The 17,955-nt window shown below is 41.4% G+C and overlaps 1 protein-coding gene and 1 long non-coding RNA gene across 2 annotated transcripts in view; one reads left to right on the forward strand and one right to left on the reverse strand.

Annotated features, from left to right (window-relative positions):
• Positions 1 to 17,955, reverse strand: part of ehd1b (EH-domain containing 1b) — a 29,156-nt gene that overhangs the window by 2,373 nt on the left and 8,828 nt on the right. The window contains exon 3 of the mRNA XM_029769736.1: positions 85 to 497. Within this exon, the coding sequence (XP_029625596.1) occupies positions 85 to 497 (413 nt within the window). The remainder of the gene's footprint in view (positions 1 to 84; positions 498 to 17,955) is intronic.
• LOC115204284 (uncharacterized) lies at positions 514 to 1,371 on the forward strand. Its single transcript, XR_003880343.1, has 2 exons — positions 514 to 1,034; positions 1,123 to 1,371. It is a non-coding gene; the product is annotated as an uncharacterized LOC115204284 (long non-coding RNA).

The raw sequence follows: 17,955 nt of genomic DNA on the forward strand, positions 1-17,955 counted from the left end.
TGATATAATAATGCAGTAGAGTAATTGCTTTCAGAGATTAACGTTACTGTTAACAAGCCCCAACATTTGAGACCTAGGTCTCACCTTGGCGAGGCGAGCCCGCTTGATGAGGTCATTGAGCTTCCTCAGAGCAGCATTCCGAGGCAGCCCCTGAATATCCTTGAAAAGGTCCTGTTCCTCAGCCTCAAAAAGCTTCCGGTTGTCTGGGACCAGGAGCGGCTGAGCCCAAAAAGAACCGATATACACCCGGATCACCTCTGGAGTGCCAACAATTTTACCAAGAGACCACATGAGGGCGCCATAGACCCTCATCAGCTGCTGCGTGCCAATCTGGTCAGCCTTGTTCAGAACCACCCGCATCTTGTCCTCATGGTTCTTCAGGGCGCGGATCACCTCAGAGAATTCATCTGAGATGTCCAGTTTGTGGGCGTCGAAGAGCAGGATGATGCGGTCAACGCGTTCTGCAAACCACTCCAGCACTGCAGCAAAATCATAACCTGAAGAGGAAAGAGAATTGTTAAAAGTAGTGAATTAAATCCTTTTATCAAAAAGGTTAAGATTTAAATCATATGAAAATTGTGTGAGACGCATTCAAACAAATTCCAACAAGTTTATGGCATCTGATTATGTAAGGAGTGGAAATATTCACATAAATCAACACCAATTTGATTTCAATTGGTGTGAGTTCATGGGCCACCCACAAAAAAAGGCTTCAGAAAAAGGTATGTGACCCAGGAAACAAATTTGCAAGTTAACATCATTACATAGATCATTTTATGAATATGAACACAGTGGTTCAAAACTTGTAAGTTTAACATCAATAGTTTTATCTTTAATCAAAATTATGATCCAAGGAAATATGTTAACCATAGTGGTTTTCTGAACAACATTTTTTGGTGTGTGACCGTTAGACTAGACTATAGTAAGAGTGTGGTTGTTTCTCTATTCAAATCACTCAGATTCCAGCTTATCCTGTCTCCATGGTCCCTCTCCACACGGCAACAGACACCCCCCAGCTACAGATCCAAAAACAGGTATATTTCACAATGAGACACACAAAATGTGTTTTTCCTGTGCCAGGAAAACCTTAACCAAACACCCTCCATCTTCCTCTTCTCACAGTGTGACACCGACACTGACCCTTCACCCATGACCTCCAAGAGCATAGAAATGGATAAAGCAGAATCCAGTTCATTGTACGTGACACACTTAGTAAAGCCTTATGAAATTGATGTGATGATGCAAGCGAATTTGGGCCTCACATTTCACCCTCATGTTCTAAAAGATAAGCGGCAGGTCTTATTCATAGTTGTTTTCTGGAGCACAATTTGTTGAACACTAGGTCTACCCTATATAAAAACACAACAAAAATATAAAACATGCAACAATTTAGATTTACAGTTCATAAGGAAATTAGTCAATTCAAATACATTCATTAGGCCCTAATCTATGGATTTCACATGACCAGGAATACAGATATGCATTAGTTGGTTGATTGTTGTCCCACTCCTCTTCAATGGCTGTGCGAAGTTGTTGGTATTCGCGGGAACTGGAACACGTTGTCGTACACGTCGATCCAGAGCATACCAAACATGCTCAACGGATGAGCATGTTTGGCAGAACTGGGACATTTCAGCTTCCAGGAATTGTGAGAAGATCCTTGTGACATGGGGCCATGCATTATGCTGAAACATGAGTTGATGGCGGCAGATGGATGGCACAACAATGTGCCTCAGGATCTCATCAGGTTCTCTCTGTGCATTCAAGTTGCCATCAATAAAATGCAATTGTGTTCATTGTCCGTAGCTAATGCCTGCCCATACCATAACCCCCACCCTTGGGAACTTTGCTGATGTCAACGTTGTGAACAAACTGCTCGCCCACACAACGCCATACACAGCTCTGGTGGACATTCCTGCAGTCAGTACACCAATTGCACACGCTCTCAAAACACGAGACATCTGTGGCATTGTGTGTGACAAAACGGCACAGTTTAGTGGCCTTTGTCCCCTGCACAAGGTGCACCTATGTAATGCGGTTTAATCATCCGCTTGATATGCCACACCTGTCAGCTGGATGGATTCTCTTGGCAAAGGAGAAATGCTCACTAACAGGGATGTAAACATTTGAGATAAGCTTTTTGTGCATATGGAACATTTCTGGGATCTTTTATTTCAGCTCATGAAACATGAGACCAACACATTACATGTTGCATTTCTATTTTTATTCAGTGTGTGTGTAATATTTACTTCACTCAAATAGAATTCAATGTTTAAGCGTTTACGATCAACATTCAAAGGAAATCGTAAGAAATTCTTGGTTCTGAATGAGAAGAGACGCTTTATACATTAAAATTTGTCCCATCAAACTTGATTCACACTTATCTTTTAAATGAATGAAAGTAAATTCTATTCACTCTTTCTACAACAGGGATGGCTTCGCCCCACACAATATCCTCCCCTGAATGACAAACAGGAAAGAGCCTTTGGCGCATTAATTGTGCAGCGGGGAGACACTGGGACCACAAAGAGACCTCTTCCTCACCTCTGTTTAGAACGGTTATTTATTTGTTCATTCTGAATTGAACTAGAGGGCAGCAGGGCACTGACTCTGCCTTGGCACGCTGTGCCGGAGACTTAAAAAAAAAAAAAAACTGTTTAAAAGGGAAAGGCCACAATTACCATCAACGTCCACAGTTTAAAAAGTGCTTGGGAAGTACAATGCAGAGAACAGTCTGACTCAGCGTTCCATTTGAGCAGCGAGAAACAGCTGTCTTCATCCGATCTCATTGTTTCTCTCACTCTCCCTAACACATTAAAAATATCCATTGTAAAATGGTGCAGAGCTGTTCTTTTTTATGCAATAACTAGGCTACTTACTTATAGCCTAGTAAAAATTAATGAATTTATTTTTTAAATCGCATTTCTGCTGATTAAACCAGAAGAGAAGCCTGTCAACCTGTGTTCGTAGAGCCCGATCTTCCTCTGTCGAAGGATTAGTGCTCGACTAATATCACTTTACGTAATTGTTGTGCCTCTATAGATTTGTTCAATGTTGTGTTAGTATGCATGTACAGTTGAAGTCGAAGTCCACATACACCTTAGCCAAATACATTTAAACTCAGTTTTACAATTCCTGACATTTAATCCTAGTAAAAATTCCCCGTCTTAGGTCAGTTAGGATCACATTATTTTAAGAATGTGAAATGTCAATAATAGTAGAGAGAATTATTTTCAGCTTTTATTTCTTTCATCACATTCCCAGTAGGTCAGACGTTTACATACACTCAATTAGTATTTGGTAGCATGGTCTTTAAATTGTTGAACTTCGGTCAAACGTTTCGGGTAGCCTTCCACAAGCTTCCCACAATAAGATGGGTGATTTTTGGCCCATTTCTCCTGACAGAGCCGGTTGTAACAGTCTGGTTTGTAGGCCTCCTTGTTCACACACTTTTTCAGTTCTGCCCACAAATTTTCTATGGGATTGAGGTCAGGACTTTGATGGCCACTCAAATACCTAGACTTTGTTGTCCTTAAGCCATTTTGCCACAACTTTGGAAGTATGCTTGGGGTCATTGTCCATTTGGAAGAGCCATTTGCGACCAAGCTTTAACTTCCCGACTGATGTCTTGAGATGTTGCTTCAATATATCCACAGAATTTTCCAACCTCATGATGCCATCTATTTTGTGAAGTGCACCAGTCCCTCCTGCAGCAAAGCACCCCCACAACATGCTGCCACTCCCGTGCTTCACGATTGGGATGGTGTTCTTCGGCTTGCAAGCATCCCCCTTTTTCCTCCAAACATAACAATGGTCATTATAGCCAAACAGTTCTATTCCTGTTTCATCAGGCCAGAGGACATTTCTCCAAAAAGTACAATCTTTGTCCCCATGTGCAGTTGCAAACCGTAGTCTGGCTTTTTTTTATGGCGGTTTTGGAGCAGTGGCTTCTTCCTTGCTGAGTAGTCGCTTCTTCCTTGCTGAGCAGTCTTTCAGGGTATTTCGATATAGGACTCGTTTTGCTGTGGATATAGATACTTTTGTACCCGTTTCCTCCAGCATCTTCACAAGGTCCTTTGCTGTTGTTCTAGGATTGATTTGCATTTTTCACACCAAAGTACATTCATCTCTAGGAGACAGAATGCGTCTCCTTCCTGAGTGTTATGACAGCTGCGTGGTCCCATGGTGTTTATACGGGCGTACTATTGTTTGTACAGATGACCGTGGTACCTTCAGGCATTTGGAAATTGCTCCCAAGGATGATCCAGACTTGTTGTCTGGGGTCTTTGCTGATTTCTTTTGATTTTCCCATGATGTCAAGCAAAAGAGGCACTAAGTTGGAAGGTAGGCCTTAAAATACATCCACAGGTACACCTCCAATTGACTCAAATTATGTCAATTAGCCTATCAGATGCTTCTAAAGCCATGACATTTTTCTGGAATTTTCCAAGCTGTTTACATACACTAAGTTGACTGTGCCTTTAAACTTCTGACCCACTGGAATTGTGATACAGTGAATAAGTGAAATAATCTGTCTAAACAATTGTTGGAAAAATTACTTGTGTCATGCACAAAGTAGATGTCCTAACAGACTTGCCAAAACTAGTTTGTTAACAAGAAAGTGGTTGAAAAGAGTTAATGACTCCAACCTAAGTGTACGTAAACTTCCGACTTCAACTGTATGTATGCAAGTTGTTTTGTCAAACTTTTTTGACAAGATCCAAGAGCCAATTAACCAGTACAGTAGTTTGTTAGGATTGTTATTCACTAGGATAATAAGCACAAAGAGTAATAATAGTTGGCTGTAGTGAATCACAGGAAAGTATTCTTCCGTCAGTCTGGGTTTTGTGTCAACGTCAGCAGGATGTGTGATCTCTGGACCGATCCAATGAGGGCGTTACCTGGCAAAGTCCACGAGAATAGCTCCGCTTATCTCTACTCCCTCTGAGGGATGTGCTGGTAATAAAGTCAGGGATGTCAAATCTACACTGAGAAGATCAAAAAGCCCAGCGCTGCAGGTCACAATTCTTCACATTTAACCTGAAGGTTAATTGTTGCCACACCACATTGTAACTGAACAATCAATCTCTGGTGAAATAAAGTTGAACACTTCAAGGTGAGCTCAATCACAAGAGAGAAGGGACATTCTGAATATTCAACCTCAACTCTTACCAGCCAATCAACTGTATATCAGGCCCACCCAAAGTCTGTTTCAAACAATGGCATTATTTATCACCTTATTCACTGATCTGCCTGATACAGATACGGTCAGGGTCAATTCTGCTTGTCTTGCAATAACTAGAGTAGAATTGCCCCCAATTATGGAGCCAATTATTGGTAGAGGTGAAAGTGCACCTAATGGAAGGAATTTTTCAGTTGTGTTTTCCAGCAGCACATCTAGCTAATCATCCAACATCAGTGCCAAACTAATGCCCTTGTGGCTGAATGGAAGCAAGTACCCGCTGCAATGTTCCAACATCTAGTGGAAAGTCTTCCCAGAAGAGCAGAGGCTGTTATAGCAGCAAAGGGGGGGGGACATTGGACGTACACAGATAGCTAACAATAATATGCATGTCAAGCTCTCCTGGCTCAAAATTGGAGGCGAGAACTACTGGCACACATCTCAGATACTCATGCATACCCCACAAGACCTGCCACCAGAGATCTCTTCAAAGTCCAGAACAGACTATGGTAGGTGCACAGTACTACATGGAACTCTGTTCCACATCAAATAACAAAGCAGTAAAATGATTTAAACAAATATTTTAAACACCTTAAGGAACAACTGGGACTGTGAAGCAACACATATTGGGCACACACTTAATGTTGTGAATGTATTGTAATGTTTTAAAACATTTAACTGCCTTAAATTTTTCTAGACCCTAGGAAGAATAGTTGCTGCCTTGGCAGCAGCTAACGCGGATCCATAATAAATACAAATACCAACTCCATATTAATGCCCATGATTTTGGAATGAGATGTTCGACGAGCAGGTGTCCACAGAGCAGATACACATGGCCAAAAATATCAGCAACTATCTGCTATGAACACACGTATGGAGTTGAAAACAATACCAAACTAGGGGAGATGATTTCTCATTTCAAAATGATGTAATAGAGAATGTGGCACTATCTAGGGTGAGAATGATCACTGTATGCTGAGCTGGTGGAGAATGTCCACGTCATACTCAGATGCCTATATGAAGCATAGGTTAGAAATTTGAGACAATCCTTGCAGGGCTCAGAAATAGACATACCCAGCTGTCTGATAGCAGCATGCATGTTTGTATGTGCCTAGGCACCTACACAGCTTACTCAAAATACTGTCCAGATAGACATCCACACATTCATAACCTATTGTCAGTGCATTCCATCAGTTTGGCTTAGATATTAACTGTGTAAATCATGTCTGAACCTAATAAACCATGCTAGTGAAACCTGATCCATGTGGGGTGGGGGGGGGGGGGGGGGGGGGGGGGAGAGAAAGAATGCTTTCAAAAGACTGACAGTTAACCACCCCCTGCCTGGCATCACTTCCTACTATGTGGTCCTACTGACGTGTACTTGTTGGTCATGAACACCGCTGGCCTTGTCATGAGAGTTACATTACTGGTTGTTTGGTACATGGTAGTCCCCAACAACTCAACTCCTTCACCCCTAACAATAGGCAGGGTCATTATCAATGTCCTGGTGGATAGAACAGGAGCCTGGGTAATAACTATCTCCTCTGTGTCCCCTTGGGAAATGGCTAGCTTTTCACACTAATGGGGGGGGGTCATACGCATGGCATCCCCTCTCCAGTTAATAGAAAGGCTTGGAACAGAGGAAGGATCTAGGAATATGTTCATGGAATGGAAATTAGAATTCCACAATACAATGGATCATTACTTATTTGTTGGCACAGGGCCTGCTTTTGATAGAACATGTTGGTATCCTGTATGGCCTGAGGTCAAACGATTCATTGTGGGTTGTGTGTGAATGTATGCATGCGTTCAATAAACAAAAAAACTGAAGTTAATACATTTCAGAAATATAAAAGAAACAGGCATAGGGTGGTGGACATGAACACTTTCTCCTTAAAGAACCAGCCACATTGCATAAGCTGTTTGTTGTCACTGGTTAACCACATGGGTTCAAATCTCTTCCAACTCGCTTGCTGACAGCAGACACAGCAACCCCTTTATTACCAGCCTTAATTTGCCAGGAATTGTCTAAGCGTGAGAGAGAATGCCCGTGACACCCGAAACCGGGAGAAAACTTGGGAGTCACCGAGGAGGACCTTGAACATGTATACAGTAAATAATGAACGGTCTGTCTAGTGAACCTTGCAGGACATGCTAGAGTGGCAAGGACATCGCCTCATTCACCTGCCGGACCTTCACAGATGAAGTAGTAACCTAGATTCACTACTGTAACCCTGAGGCAAAATAGCAGTGCCCTTATTAGGAAAAGTCCACTCTAGCACCCTAAAAGAAAGGTAGCTAAATAGCCTACTCTTTTTTCCATATAGCCTAGTCAAGCAGGCCATAGTATTATGATTAACAGAATTGTAAAGCAGCCGTGGAGCTGAGCTAGTGGACAAATACAGAGTCAGAAGACTTGAGATTATTAACTGCCCTTGCAAGGTCAAAGCCAGGGCAAATGAGACAAGTATCACTTTGAGGCAGATAACACCACTACAACTAAAAAAAATTCAAAAAGTGTTTTAAGTGACATGTAGGCATCGGTATGAGGCCAAAAAAGGAAATTCATCAGCACCACAATGCCTACACCCCACCCATGCTCTACCAAGGTTTTCCAGCACAGTGCTTTGACCTACTACAGTAGCTATGTTGGTCTATTGTAATTCAAACACTGCAGGTGTATGAAGGTTAAATTATATGAAAACATGCTTTGCTTTTATACTTACATCATGCTTGATTGAGCGTTTTTTTTTCTTGCAGTAATGTGGTGCCTGCCTATATTTTCTTAAACCTCATTTAGAAATACATATAGCGAGAAAAAAAATCTAAATATTTTGGGTCAGTAGTAGGGTTGAAAATTTTCCCCAGAATTTTACAAACGTTCCAAATGTAAAAGAAAGCGGGAAAAGGAAAGTGGGGGGGGGGGGGACTTATCCGTCGGTCCTGTATTAAAAAGCATAACTGGTTAAGTAAAATTGTGATAAAAAAAATACCAGTTTCATTTAAGGACCAGAAAATTGATAGCAGTGCCATAGATTGCAAAATAGTTGGTAAGATATTTTTGACGCACATGGTTAATGAACTGATACTCAAAACGTTGAATTTTCCTATTTAAATTATACACAATTCTTGCAACCAATAGAACGTTATATGGGGGATAAAAACCATCCCAGCTCTGCAGATTTGGCTGCGAAGAGACTGAATCATTAGATAATTTGTTTTGGTACTGTCCATTTTTGGTCACAGGGCCAGGAATGGCTGAAGAATTACAATATTTACCTGGAGCTAACCCTGCAGATAGCACTACTGGGTGATCTGAAAAGTCAATCGATCAATAATATAAAATAAAAATTGCTAAAAGTATTAACTTTACAAATCTGTAGAAACAAATGAGAATAGAAACGTTTAGAACTTTTATGAAACATCACAGCACAGTTGAAAAATACATGGCATATAGAAATCCAATATCAATGGTATTAAGAGATAGATGGGAGGGGTTGAATGGAGCTGAAGGTTAGGACAAATGACAGCAAATAATAAGATAACCCATATACGTTTTACATTAGTTAAGAACTTTTGAGAAAGAACAGTTTGAAAGATATGGCAAATAGAAATTAAACCAGATGGACATCAGAAATAGATGAGGAAGGACAGGAGTACAACAACAAAAAATAACTACTGTAAAACACCTCCAGGCTGGATAAGGGCTATTTGACCAAGGCGAGTGATGGAGTGGTACATCAGATGACCTGGCCTCCAGTCACCTGACCTCAACCCATTTGAGATGGTTTGGGATGAGTTGGACAGCAGAGAGTGAATGAAAAGCAGCCAACAAGTGCTCAGCATATGTGGGAACTCCTTCAAGACTGTTGGAAAAGTATTCCAGGTGAAGCTGGTTGAGAGAATGCCAAGGGTGTGCAAAGCGGTCATCAAGGCAAAGGGTGGCTACTTTGAAGAATCTCAAATATATTTAGATTTGTTTAACACTTTTTTGGGTACTACATGATTCACTGTGTGTTATTTCATAGTTTATGTCTTCACTATTATTCTACAATGTAGAAAATAGTAAAAATTAAGAAAATCCCGAGTGTCCAAACTTGACTGGTACTGTAAATATTAAATTCCATCTCGAAAATAAAATACCTATTCTTCTTGGTAACCTGGTATTTCCCACAGAAACCGGAAGTGTCATTCAAAAGAATATTAAAACATAAATGTCTGGAGTTGATTAGAGCTTTGATCAGCATGGAAATGCAAAACTTGATTCTACTTGAGCCTGATGAGACATTTACAGTTGAAGTCAGAGGTTTACATACACTTAGGTTGGAGTCATTAAAACTTGTTTTTTAACCACTCCACAAATTTCTTGTTAACAAACTATAGTGTTGGCAAGTCAGTTAGGACATCTACTTTGTGCATGACAAGTAATTTTTCCAACAATTGTTTACAGAGATTATTTCACTGTATCACAATTCTAGTGGGTCAGAAGTTTACATTCACTAAGTTGACTGTGCCTTTAAACAGGTTGGAACATTCCAGAAAATGTCATGGCTTTAGAAGCTTCTGATAGGCTAATTGACATCATTTGAATCAATTGGAGGTGTACCTGTGGATGTATTTCAAGGCCTACCTTCAAACTCAGTGTCTCTTTGCTTGACATCATGGGAAAATCGAAAGAAATCAGCCAAGACCTCAGGGGAAAAAAAACCTAGACCCCACAAGTCTGGTTCATCCTTGGGAGCAATTTCCAAAACGCCTAAAGGTACCACGTTCGTCTGTACAAACAATAGTACGCAAGTATAAACACCATAGGACCACGCAGCCATCATACCGCTCAGGAAGGAGACGTGTTCTGTCTCCTAGAGATGAACGTACTTTGGTGTGAAAAGTGCAAATCAATCCCAGAACAGCAAAGGACATTGTGAAGATGCTAGAAAAAAAAGTATCTATATCCACAGTAAAATGAGTCCAATATTGAAATAACCTGAAAGGCCGCTCAGCAAGGAAGAAGCCACTGCTCCAAAAGCGCCATAAAAAAGCCAGACTACGGTTTGCAACTGCACATGGGAACAAAGATCGTACTTTTTGGAGAAACGTCCTCTGGCCTGATGAAACAAAAATAGAACTGTTTGGCTATAATGACCATCGTTATGTTTGGAGGAAAAAGGAGGAGGCTTGCAAGGCGAAGATCACCATCCCAATCGTGAAGCACGGGGGTGGAAGCATCATGTTGTGGGGGTGCTTTGCTGCAGGAGGGACTGGTGCACTTCACAAAATAGATGGCATCATGAGGTTGGAAAATTCTGTGGATATATTGAAGCAACATCTCAAGACATCAGTCAGGAAGTTAAAGCTTGGTCGCAAAATGGGTCTTCCAAATGGACAATGACCCCAAGCATACTTCCAAAGTTGTGGCAAAACGGCTTAAGGACAACAAAGTCTAGGTATTGGAGTGGCCATCACAAAGCCCTGACCTCAATCCCATAAAAAAAAAAATGTGTGGGCAGAACTGAAAGTGTGCGCGAGCAAGGGGGCCAACAAACCTGACTCAGTTACACCAGCTCTGACAGGAGTAATGGCCCAAAATTCACCCAACTTATTATGGGAAGCTTGTGGAAGGCTACCAGAAACATTTGACCTAAGTTAAACAATTTAAAGGCAATGCGACCAAATACTAATTGCGTGTATGTAAACTTCTGACCCACTGGGAATGTGATGAAAGAAATAAAAGCTGAAATAAATCTCTACTATTATTCTGACATTTCACATTCTTAAAATAAAAAAGTGGTGATCCTAACTGACCTAAGACAGGGAATTTTTACTAGGATTAAATGTCAGGAATTGTGAAAAACTGAGTTTAAATGTATTTGGCTAAGGTGTATGTAAACTTCCAACTTCAACTGTATTAAATACATTATGAGCACAAGCCCAAATTATTGTGCTGTTATCCAATACATGGCCAAAATGATATAGGCTACTGCACATTACGCACACAAAAAAGCCAATAGATGTAGCTAGTTACACTACATGACCGAAAGTATGTGGACACATGCTCAACCATCTTATTAAAAATCATGGGCACTAATATGGAGTTTGTCCCCCTTTGCTGCTACAACAGCCTCCACTCTCCTGGGAAGGTTTTCCACAAGATGTTGGAATATTGCTGCGGGGACTTGCTGCCATTCAGCCATAAGAGCATTAGTGAGGTCAGGCACTGATGTTGGGTGATTAGGCCTGGCTCGCAGTCAGCATTACAATTCATCCCAAAGGTGTTCGATGGGGTTGAGGTCAGGGCTCTGTGCAGGCCAGTCAAGTTCTTCTACACTGATCTTCACAAACCATTTCTGTGTGGACTTTGCTTTGTGCGCGGGGGCATTGTCATGCTGAAACAGGAAAGGGCCTTTCCCAAACTGTTGCCACAAAGTTGGAAGCACAGAATCTTCTAGAATATTATTGTATGCTGTAGCATTAACATTTCCCCTTCACTGGAACTAAGGGGCTATGCACTTCATTCAACACTTAGAGGCCCCGTTATGTGAGCTTGTGAGGGCTACCAGTTTGCGGCTCAGCCGTTGTTGCTCCTAGACATTTCCACTTCACAATAACAGCACTTAGTTACCAGGGCAGCTCTAGCAGGGCAGAAATTTGACAAGCTGGCATCCTATGACGGTGCCACGTTGGAAGTCACAGCTCTTCATTAAGGCCATTCTACTGGCAATGTTTATCTATGGAAATTGCAAGGCTGTGTGCTATATTGTATACACCGATCAGCAACGGTTGTGGCTGAAAAATCCTTTGTATATATAGTGTATATGCCCTCTTGGGTAAATAAATGAAACTAGCTCCAGTAGGCTAATCTTTGAGTGTGAACTGTATTATAGGGAGTGGAATTACACATGGTTCAAACTATGACAAAGCAGAAGAGAACATGCGATTCTGGTGAAGCACACGGCCTACAAAGTCACAAGTATAGGTTAGTGAAATATAATAGGGCCCAATTGTATAATTAGTAGGCTGACGCGCGCACAATATTTCCCCTAGTATTTTTAGCCTTCCTCCTCTCCATTGTTGCGTCATTCATTCCTCGCTTTCAGAAGTTAAATATGTTTGTCCTTATCTTCATTCGAATGACATCCTTGAATAATATAGGACTAGAAGCAGAAGACTTTCACTTCTCTTCAGGAAGATTGAATGGTTATGGGTCTAAATAAATAACTGCTATAGCCTACCGCCATCACGGGTTCGCTCCTTTCAATGTACCTGTGAGTTCTATTGGGCTGCTGTATTTAACATTAGGCAAAAAAAGAGCTTGTGTCCCTCTTTGAATAGTCTATTGGTTTAAGAAAAATAATGTCCAGCAAGCTATTCTAGTCTAGCATTTTCTGCATGGGACTCCAAGAGCTAAGGAGCATTTGTTAAAGTAGAGGCCAGCAGAGCACAGGTGCTTGCGCAAGAGAGTGGCTATAAGTTAAGCTTATTATGCATAACCCAGAATTAAATAAAGCTAATACTGCATTGAATTCATTACCGGAAAGGGGTAGGCTAGGACATCTATATACAGTGCATTTGGAAAGTATTCAGACCCCTTGACTTTCCACATTGTTACGTTACAGCCTTATTCTAAAATGGTTTCAATTTACCCACAATACCCAATAATGACAAAGCATAAAAAGGTTTAGAAATGTTTGCTAATGTATTAAAAACAGGGGTGCAACTCAATATTAAATTTTTTGGTTTTGTTGACTCAGTATATATTTAAGCATTAAGGCACGGAGGGGTGTGGTATATGGCTGTTCCTTTGCACAACGCAACGCGGATTGCCTGGATACAGCCATTAGCCATGGTATATTGGCCATATCCCACAAACCCCAGAAGTGCCTTATTGCTTTTATAAACTGGTTACCAAGGTAATTAAAACAGTAAAAAGTAATTTGTCATTCCCGTGGTCTGATACACCACGACTTTCAGACAATCAGCATTGAGGGTTTGAACCACCCAATTTATAAACATTTTAATAACAGGACACTAAAGTTATTCCACTGAAGAATTAGGCTGTTTGCGTAGGTTTGAATCCTAAGCAACCTGCATACACATTGTTTGAAGTACAATAGACCAACAAAGCTGCTGTAGGAGGTCAAAGCTGTGTGCTGGAAAACCTTGGTAGAGCATGGGTGAAGTAGGAATTGTGGTGCTCATGTGAATTTCCTATTTTGTTTAAGACTGATGCATACTTCACTTAAATGTTTTTGTTTTGAATATCCATGGTTTTTACATCGGAAGGTGATTACATTATAACACAAAAATACATAAGTAAAAATACACAATGACAAATGGCAACAGAAATAGTGTAGTAATTAATATTTATTTAATAGTAAAATAGCAGATTTTTCAGAGGGATGCGAAAAACCAGAAACCCATTTAAGTCAATATGGCGTTAACTGGGAAAAAAGAAAATCGAGCAAGCTCCTGGAAAATAAAAATCAATATGTAGCCTACCCATCAACCATTTACATACATTATTGACAGTCACATTAGGTGGCTCGGAGAGCAAGGCATGAAGTGGCACAAACCGCTGTGTTCTGCGCCAGCAGAGTGCCTGTGCTACTTCTCCCCATGACATCCTAGTCACCCCCCGATGTAAACGATTTGGGATACACCTAGGGGACGGCACTGGTGTGGCAGATGCACGGATTTGGTCATCCAAAGGTTTCCCGGGACAACGGTGGTCGTCTCTGATATCACACAGCATAGAAGCTGGATGTTCCAGAATAAACTAGTGCAGAGAGGGCCTTGTGCTCCATCAATCAGCTGGTGTACGCATTTCAGGGAACACAATCCACCACCCTGCCACTAAGCAGTGTGTCCCTGGGATGTACCGTAGGGGTGGAGTGCATCTGGGCATTCTTTATACTTCTATTGGTAATTTTTAAGCTAGGACTCCGGTACACTGGCGGGAGCACTCCAGTAAAGTAGATGGTAATTCACCATAACGTTGGATGCCAACTGCCGATAAACTCCACAGAAGAAAAGGCGGGGGCAACAACGCTGGTTGGTAGCTAGCTAGGACAACAGTAGACAGTGTCCTTCACCCCAGCCTGTCGGGCACTGTTTTCCTGCAGTTCTGTGAACGACGGCGAGGGCAGGTGTTTGGTAGGTGTTAGCGAAGGACACTGGTTGCTAGCTAGCTAAGTAGGACTTCAGTACATAGCAGGCGGGATTGTTAGCTAGCTCGAACACCAGTAGACAGCGTACTTTGCAGGTGGTTGGCATGCAGGAGCAAAGGACACGGTGCTAGCTAGTTAGCTATCAGGAACCCAATGGGATGCTCGAGGTCTGAATTGCGGGCCGCAATCACACACTATTGGCAAGACGCGCGCACTAGTACACACACAGTCCCTGTCCATTGCAACTCTGCAATGCTCTGAAGAGCCAACTAATAAGCACACACCGCATGTGTGTGTGTGTGTGTGTGTGTGTGTGTGTGTGTGCGTGCGCGCATGTTGGGACTGGGGTGTCAAAACTATACACGAAAGAGAAATGGTTAAAACCCTGCCTATTTCTACCATTTCGCATCTTAAAATCTGATTTTAAACCTAACCACACAGGTTACCTTATGCCTAGCCCCAACCATAAATTAAAACCAAAAAGCTAATATTTATGAATTTTTACGATAACCAATTTTGACTGTGGCAACCCTTCAGATTCCATGACTAACGTTAACGCTTACAGGCTGACTACACCGCTCCCATCGCATGTGCGAGCGTTGCAAAATAAATGTAGACATCTATGTTATTCAATTATTGCACCCACACTGCTCACGCGCGCCAATGAGCGTCTTCGTTGCCAAGGGCTAAATTAGAAGTCAGTTCTAGTTCTGAGGCATATCGCGCTGTAAATCCTGCCTCTCCCATCTCATTGTTTTATAGAAGCAGGTACCCACGTGCCATCTCCTTATTGGTTATACCCACGTGGGTGACTGAAAGACTAACGAAACCAGTGGCGGTAATGCACCTAATTTATGAAAGTTGCCAATTGCATTATAAAGTCAAGAGAAGAAAATGCCTGGAAAAAGGAGAGATGACTAGAAAAGATTCGGTTGACTGTTTTATGTGTGGATTAATTGTCAGAGTAGGGGACCTTGTGCATTTCACGTAAAATCACAACTCAATGTTTATATCCCAGGGCAAATTAGCTAGCAACAGCAAGCTAAATTGCCATACATGTTTAATGCATTCGACATGTCCCCAAATTATTATAATTGGTTCAGAGTTTGTTTTGATATTTTAACCTGCGTGTCGTGATCACGTTTGGTGTGGAGGGACAAAATACATTTGTTTTTGTTACACGGCTTGTAACAAAAAATGTAAAATTAGCAGTAAGCTTTGTCTTTTTGCACTGAGTCAATTCCTCACGCTGATTTTTCCAACGTCTTATCATCGACTCATTAAGACCAAGCTCCAGTGCAGCAGCTCTATTTCCTTTTCCAACAGCCAGATCAATCGCCTTCAACTTGAAAGCTGCATCATATGCATTTCTCCGTGTCTTTGCTATGAGGGTGACAAAATTACTACCGTAATCAGAATGATGGGAAGTTTGAGAGCGCTCGATTTAATCTAAACAGTAAACAAAAAGTTGTTTGACCTTAACCCGTTCGGCAATTTCATTGGTCTAATGAATGCTTCATGCCGCCAAAAAACTGAGCACGTCACAATGTGTTTTTAAAAAAATTAAAATTGAAAGCGGGAAAAATCCATATATTAGCCGCGTCATTGTTTAAGCCGCGAGGTTCAAAGCGTGGGAAAAAAATTGCGGCTTATAGTCCGGAATTTACGGTAAACTGTTGGTCTTTGACACTTGCGTGTAATAAGCACAAATAGCATAGCAAACGTCCTTGGCTTATGTTGCCAGTTGGCTAGCCAACTAACTTTAGCCTGTAACGTTAGCTAGCACCAAGGCTGTAATGTTAGCTGAATGGACGGATCATGCCCCGGCACAATCTAGCTATCCCGCATTCTTCCACAAACAAATCACAGCTAGCTAAGTAAAGTTCCTAGTCAATGCGCAACTTTGGGAAACTGCCACACATTATGCATGCAATGGGGATCGATCAATTAACGTTAGCTAACGTTACTCCATACATTAGTCAATCCTGCTTGCTTACAAATGTAGCTAGCTAACGTTGCAGTCCTTACCTTATGCATTGATTTAGTATGCTCCCTCTATCAATGCAATTTTCTTCTTGTCCTTATCCAAGTTTGTGCCTATTGATTAAGTGTCGAGTTACTTTTCAATGTATTCCCTAAAAACCTTAAGCCGCCATCCAAGTAAAAAGCAGCCAGAGGGTGAGGGTGCACCCAGGTTATACACCAACATCGTTGCTTGCGCTACCTTTGCACAGTCAAAAGAACGCAATACTTGGTTAGCTATGTGACTGTTTTCAACACATCAACTGTTTTAGACTTTACTTCTCTTGCATGGTTAAAACAAAGTTCAATCAGTACTGAGTGAATGAAGAACAAGTGTTCTGTCATCACCAGACTTTCCATTTTAAATAGTGTCAAGATAATGCGTTCATGACAGGGTTTGTAGCGTTTTAGATGGTAGACGGCAAACCGGATGTCATTGTTTTCAATGCTAGCACAAATTTTTTGTTACAAGCCGTGTTTCGTTAAAGCCTATTTATTTTTGTTACAAGCCGTGTTTCGTTAAAGCCTGTGTAAAGTTCATTTGTTTCAATGTACCGGTAGGCACCTGTGGCTTATAGACAAGTGCGGCTTATTTATGTTCAAAATAATATATATTTTTTAATTTAGTGGGTGCGGCTTATATTCAGGTGCGCTTAATAGTCCGGAAATTACAGTACACAAATGACTTCAGCCATGTGAAAAACCTGCCATAGCAAAATCTATTTAAATTCCTACAAACATATTCAGTCTGAAAGGTGGAAAGTCTAATGGTCACTAAATGGATGCTGTAGCCTCGTTTTAATCAGACATCTGGAATTTCAGCTAGGTTTGGGCAAAGAAATAATGTCCAACAAAGCCATTCTGTTAACAGAGCTATTCAATGAAAATGAAAACAAAAAGATGAAAGGGAAAGTAGTTTGGAATGGGATGAGAGAATTTGTGAAGGGAGATGGACTGACAGCGTTCAATTTGGACATGTGCCACAGTCACAGGGACAATGGGGAAGTGTACTGCAGTGACCCTGCATTGACTATGGTGTGGGTTTCCTATGCGTGTTTCCTATGTGTGTTTTAGCCCGTGTCTGTGTAGTATGCATGTTATAGAGAGATAAGAGGACAGCTTGGGGAAAATGCAACCAACAACCTATTTTCCATCAGTGACTAATGATTGTAGCAGGGCTTCCCCATTGTTGCAACTGGCCCCACTATTGCCTAATGAAAAATGTATTCTGACCACAATAAGCACTCTACAAACTGTTGTAACCCCAGTTTCATCAATCCTGGTTCAATATACTGTGTCAAAATGTGAATTCAAATACATTCTGGCCTGCCCAATTTTACTTCACCATGGTGCTCATGTGACTCGTGGGTACGGAGGTGTTCAATACTCTCTCCAGTAAGTGCATGAAAGCCCTGTTGCAATGTCCCAGTCCCCGACTCTCCCACCTAAAGTCAAGGACGGTACAGCACACCATCGTTCCACTCTCATCAACTCCGCTGGACTTCAAACACTCATTCGATCTCCTGCCTTCAGCACTCCCAACATCAAAGAGTTAATTTAACTTGACAAGTCAACTTTTATACCACC

Source organism: Salmo trutta, chromosome 12 (genome assembly GCF_901001165.1).
Source record: "Salmo trutta chromosome 12, fSalTru1.1, whole genome shotgun sequence".
Taxonomy (NCBI): Eukaryota; Metazoa; Chordata; class Actinopteri; order Salmoniformes; family Salmonidae; genus Salmo; species Salmo trutta.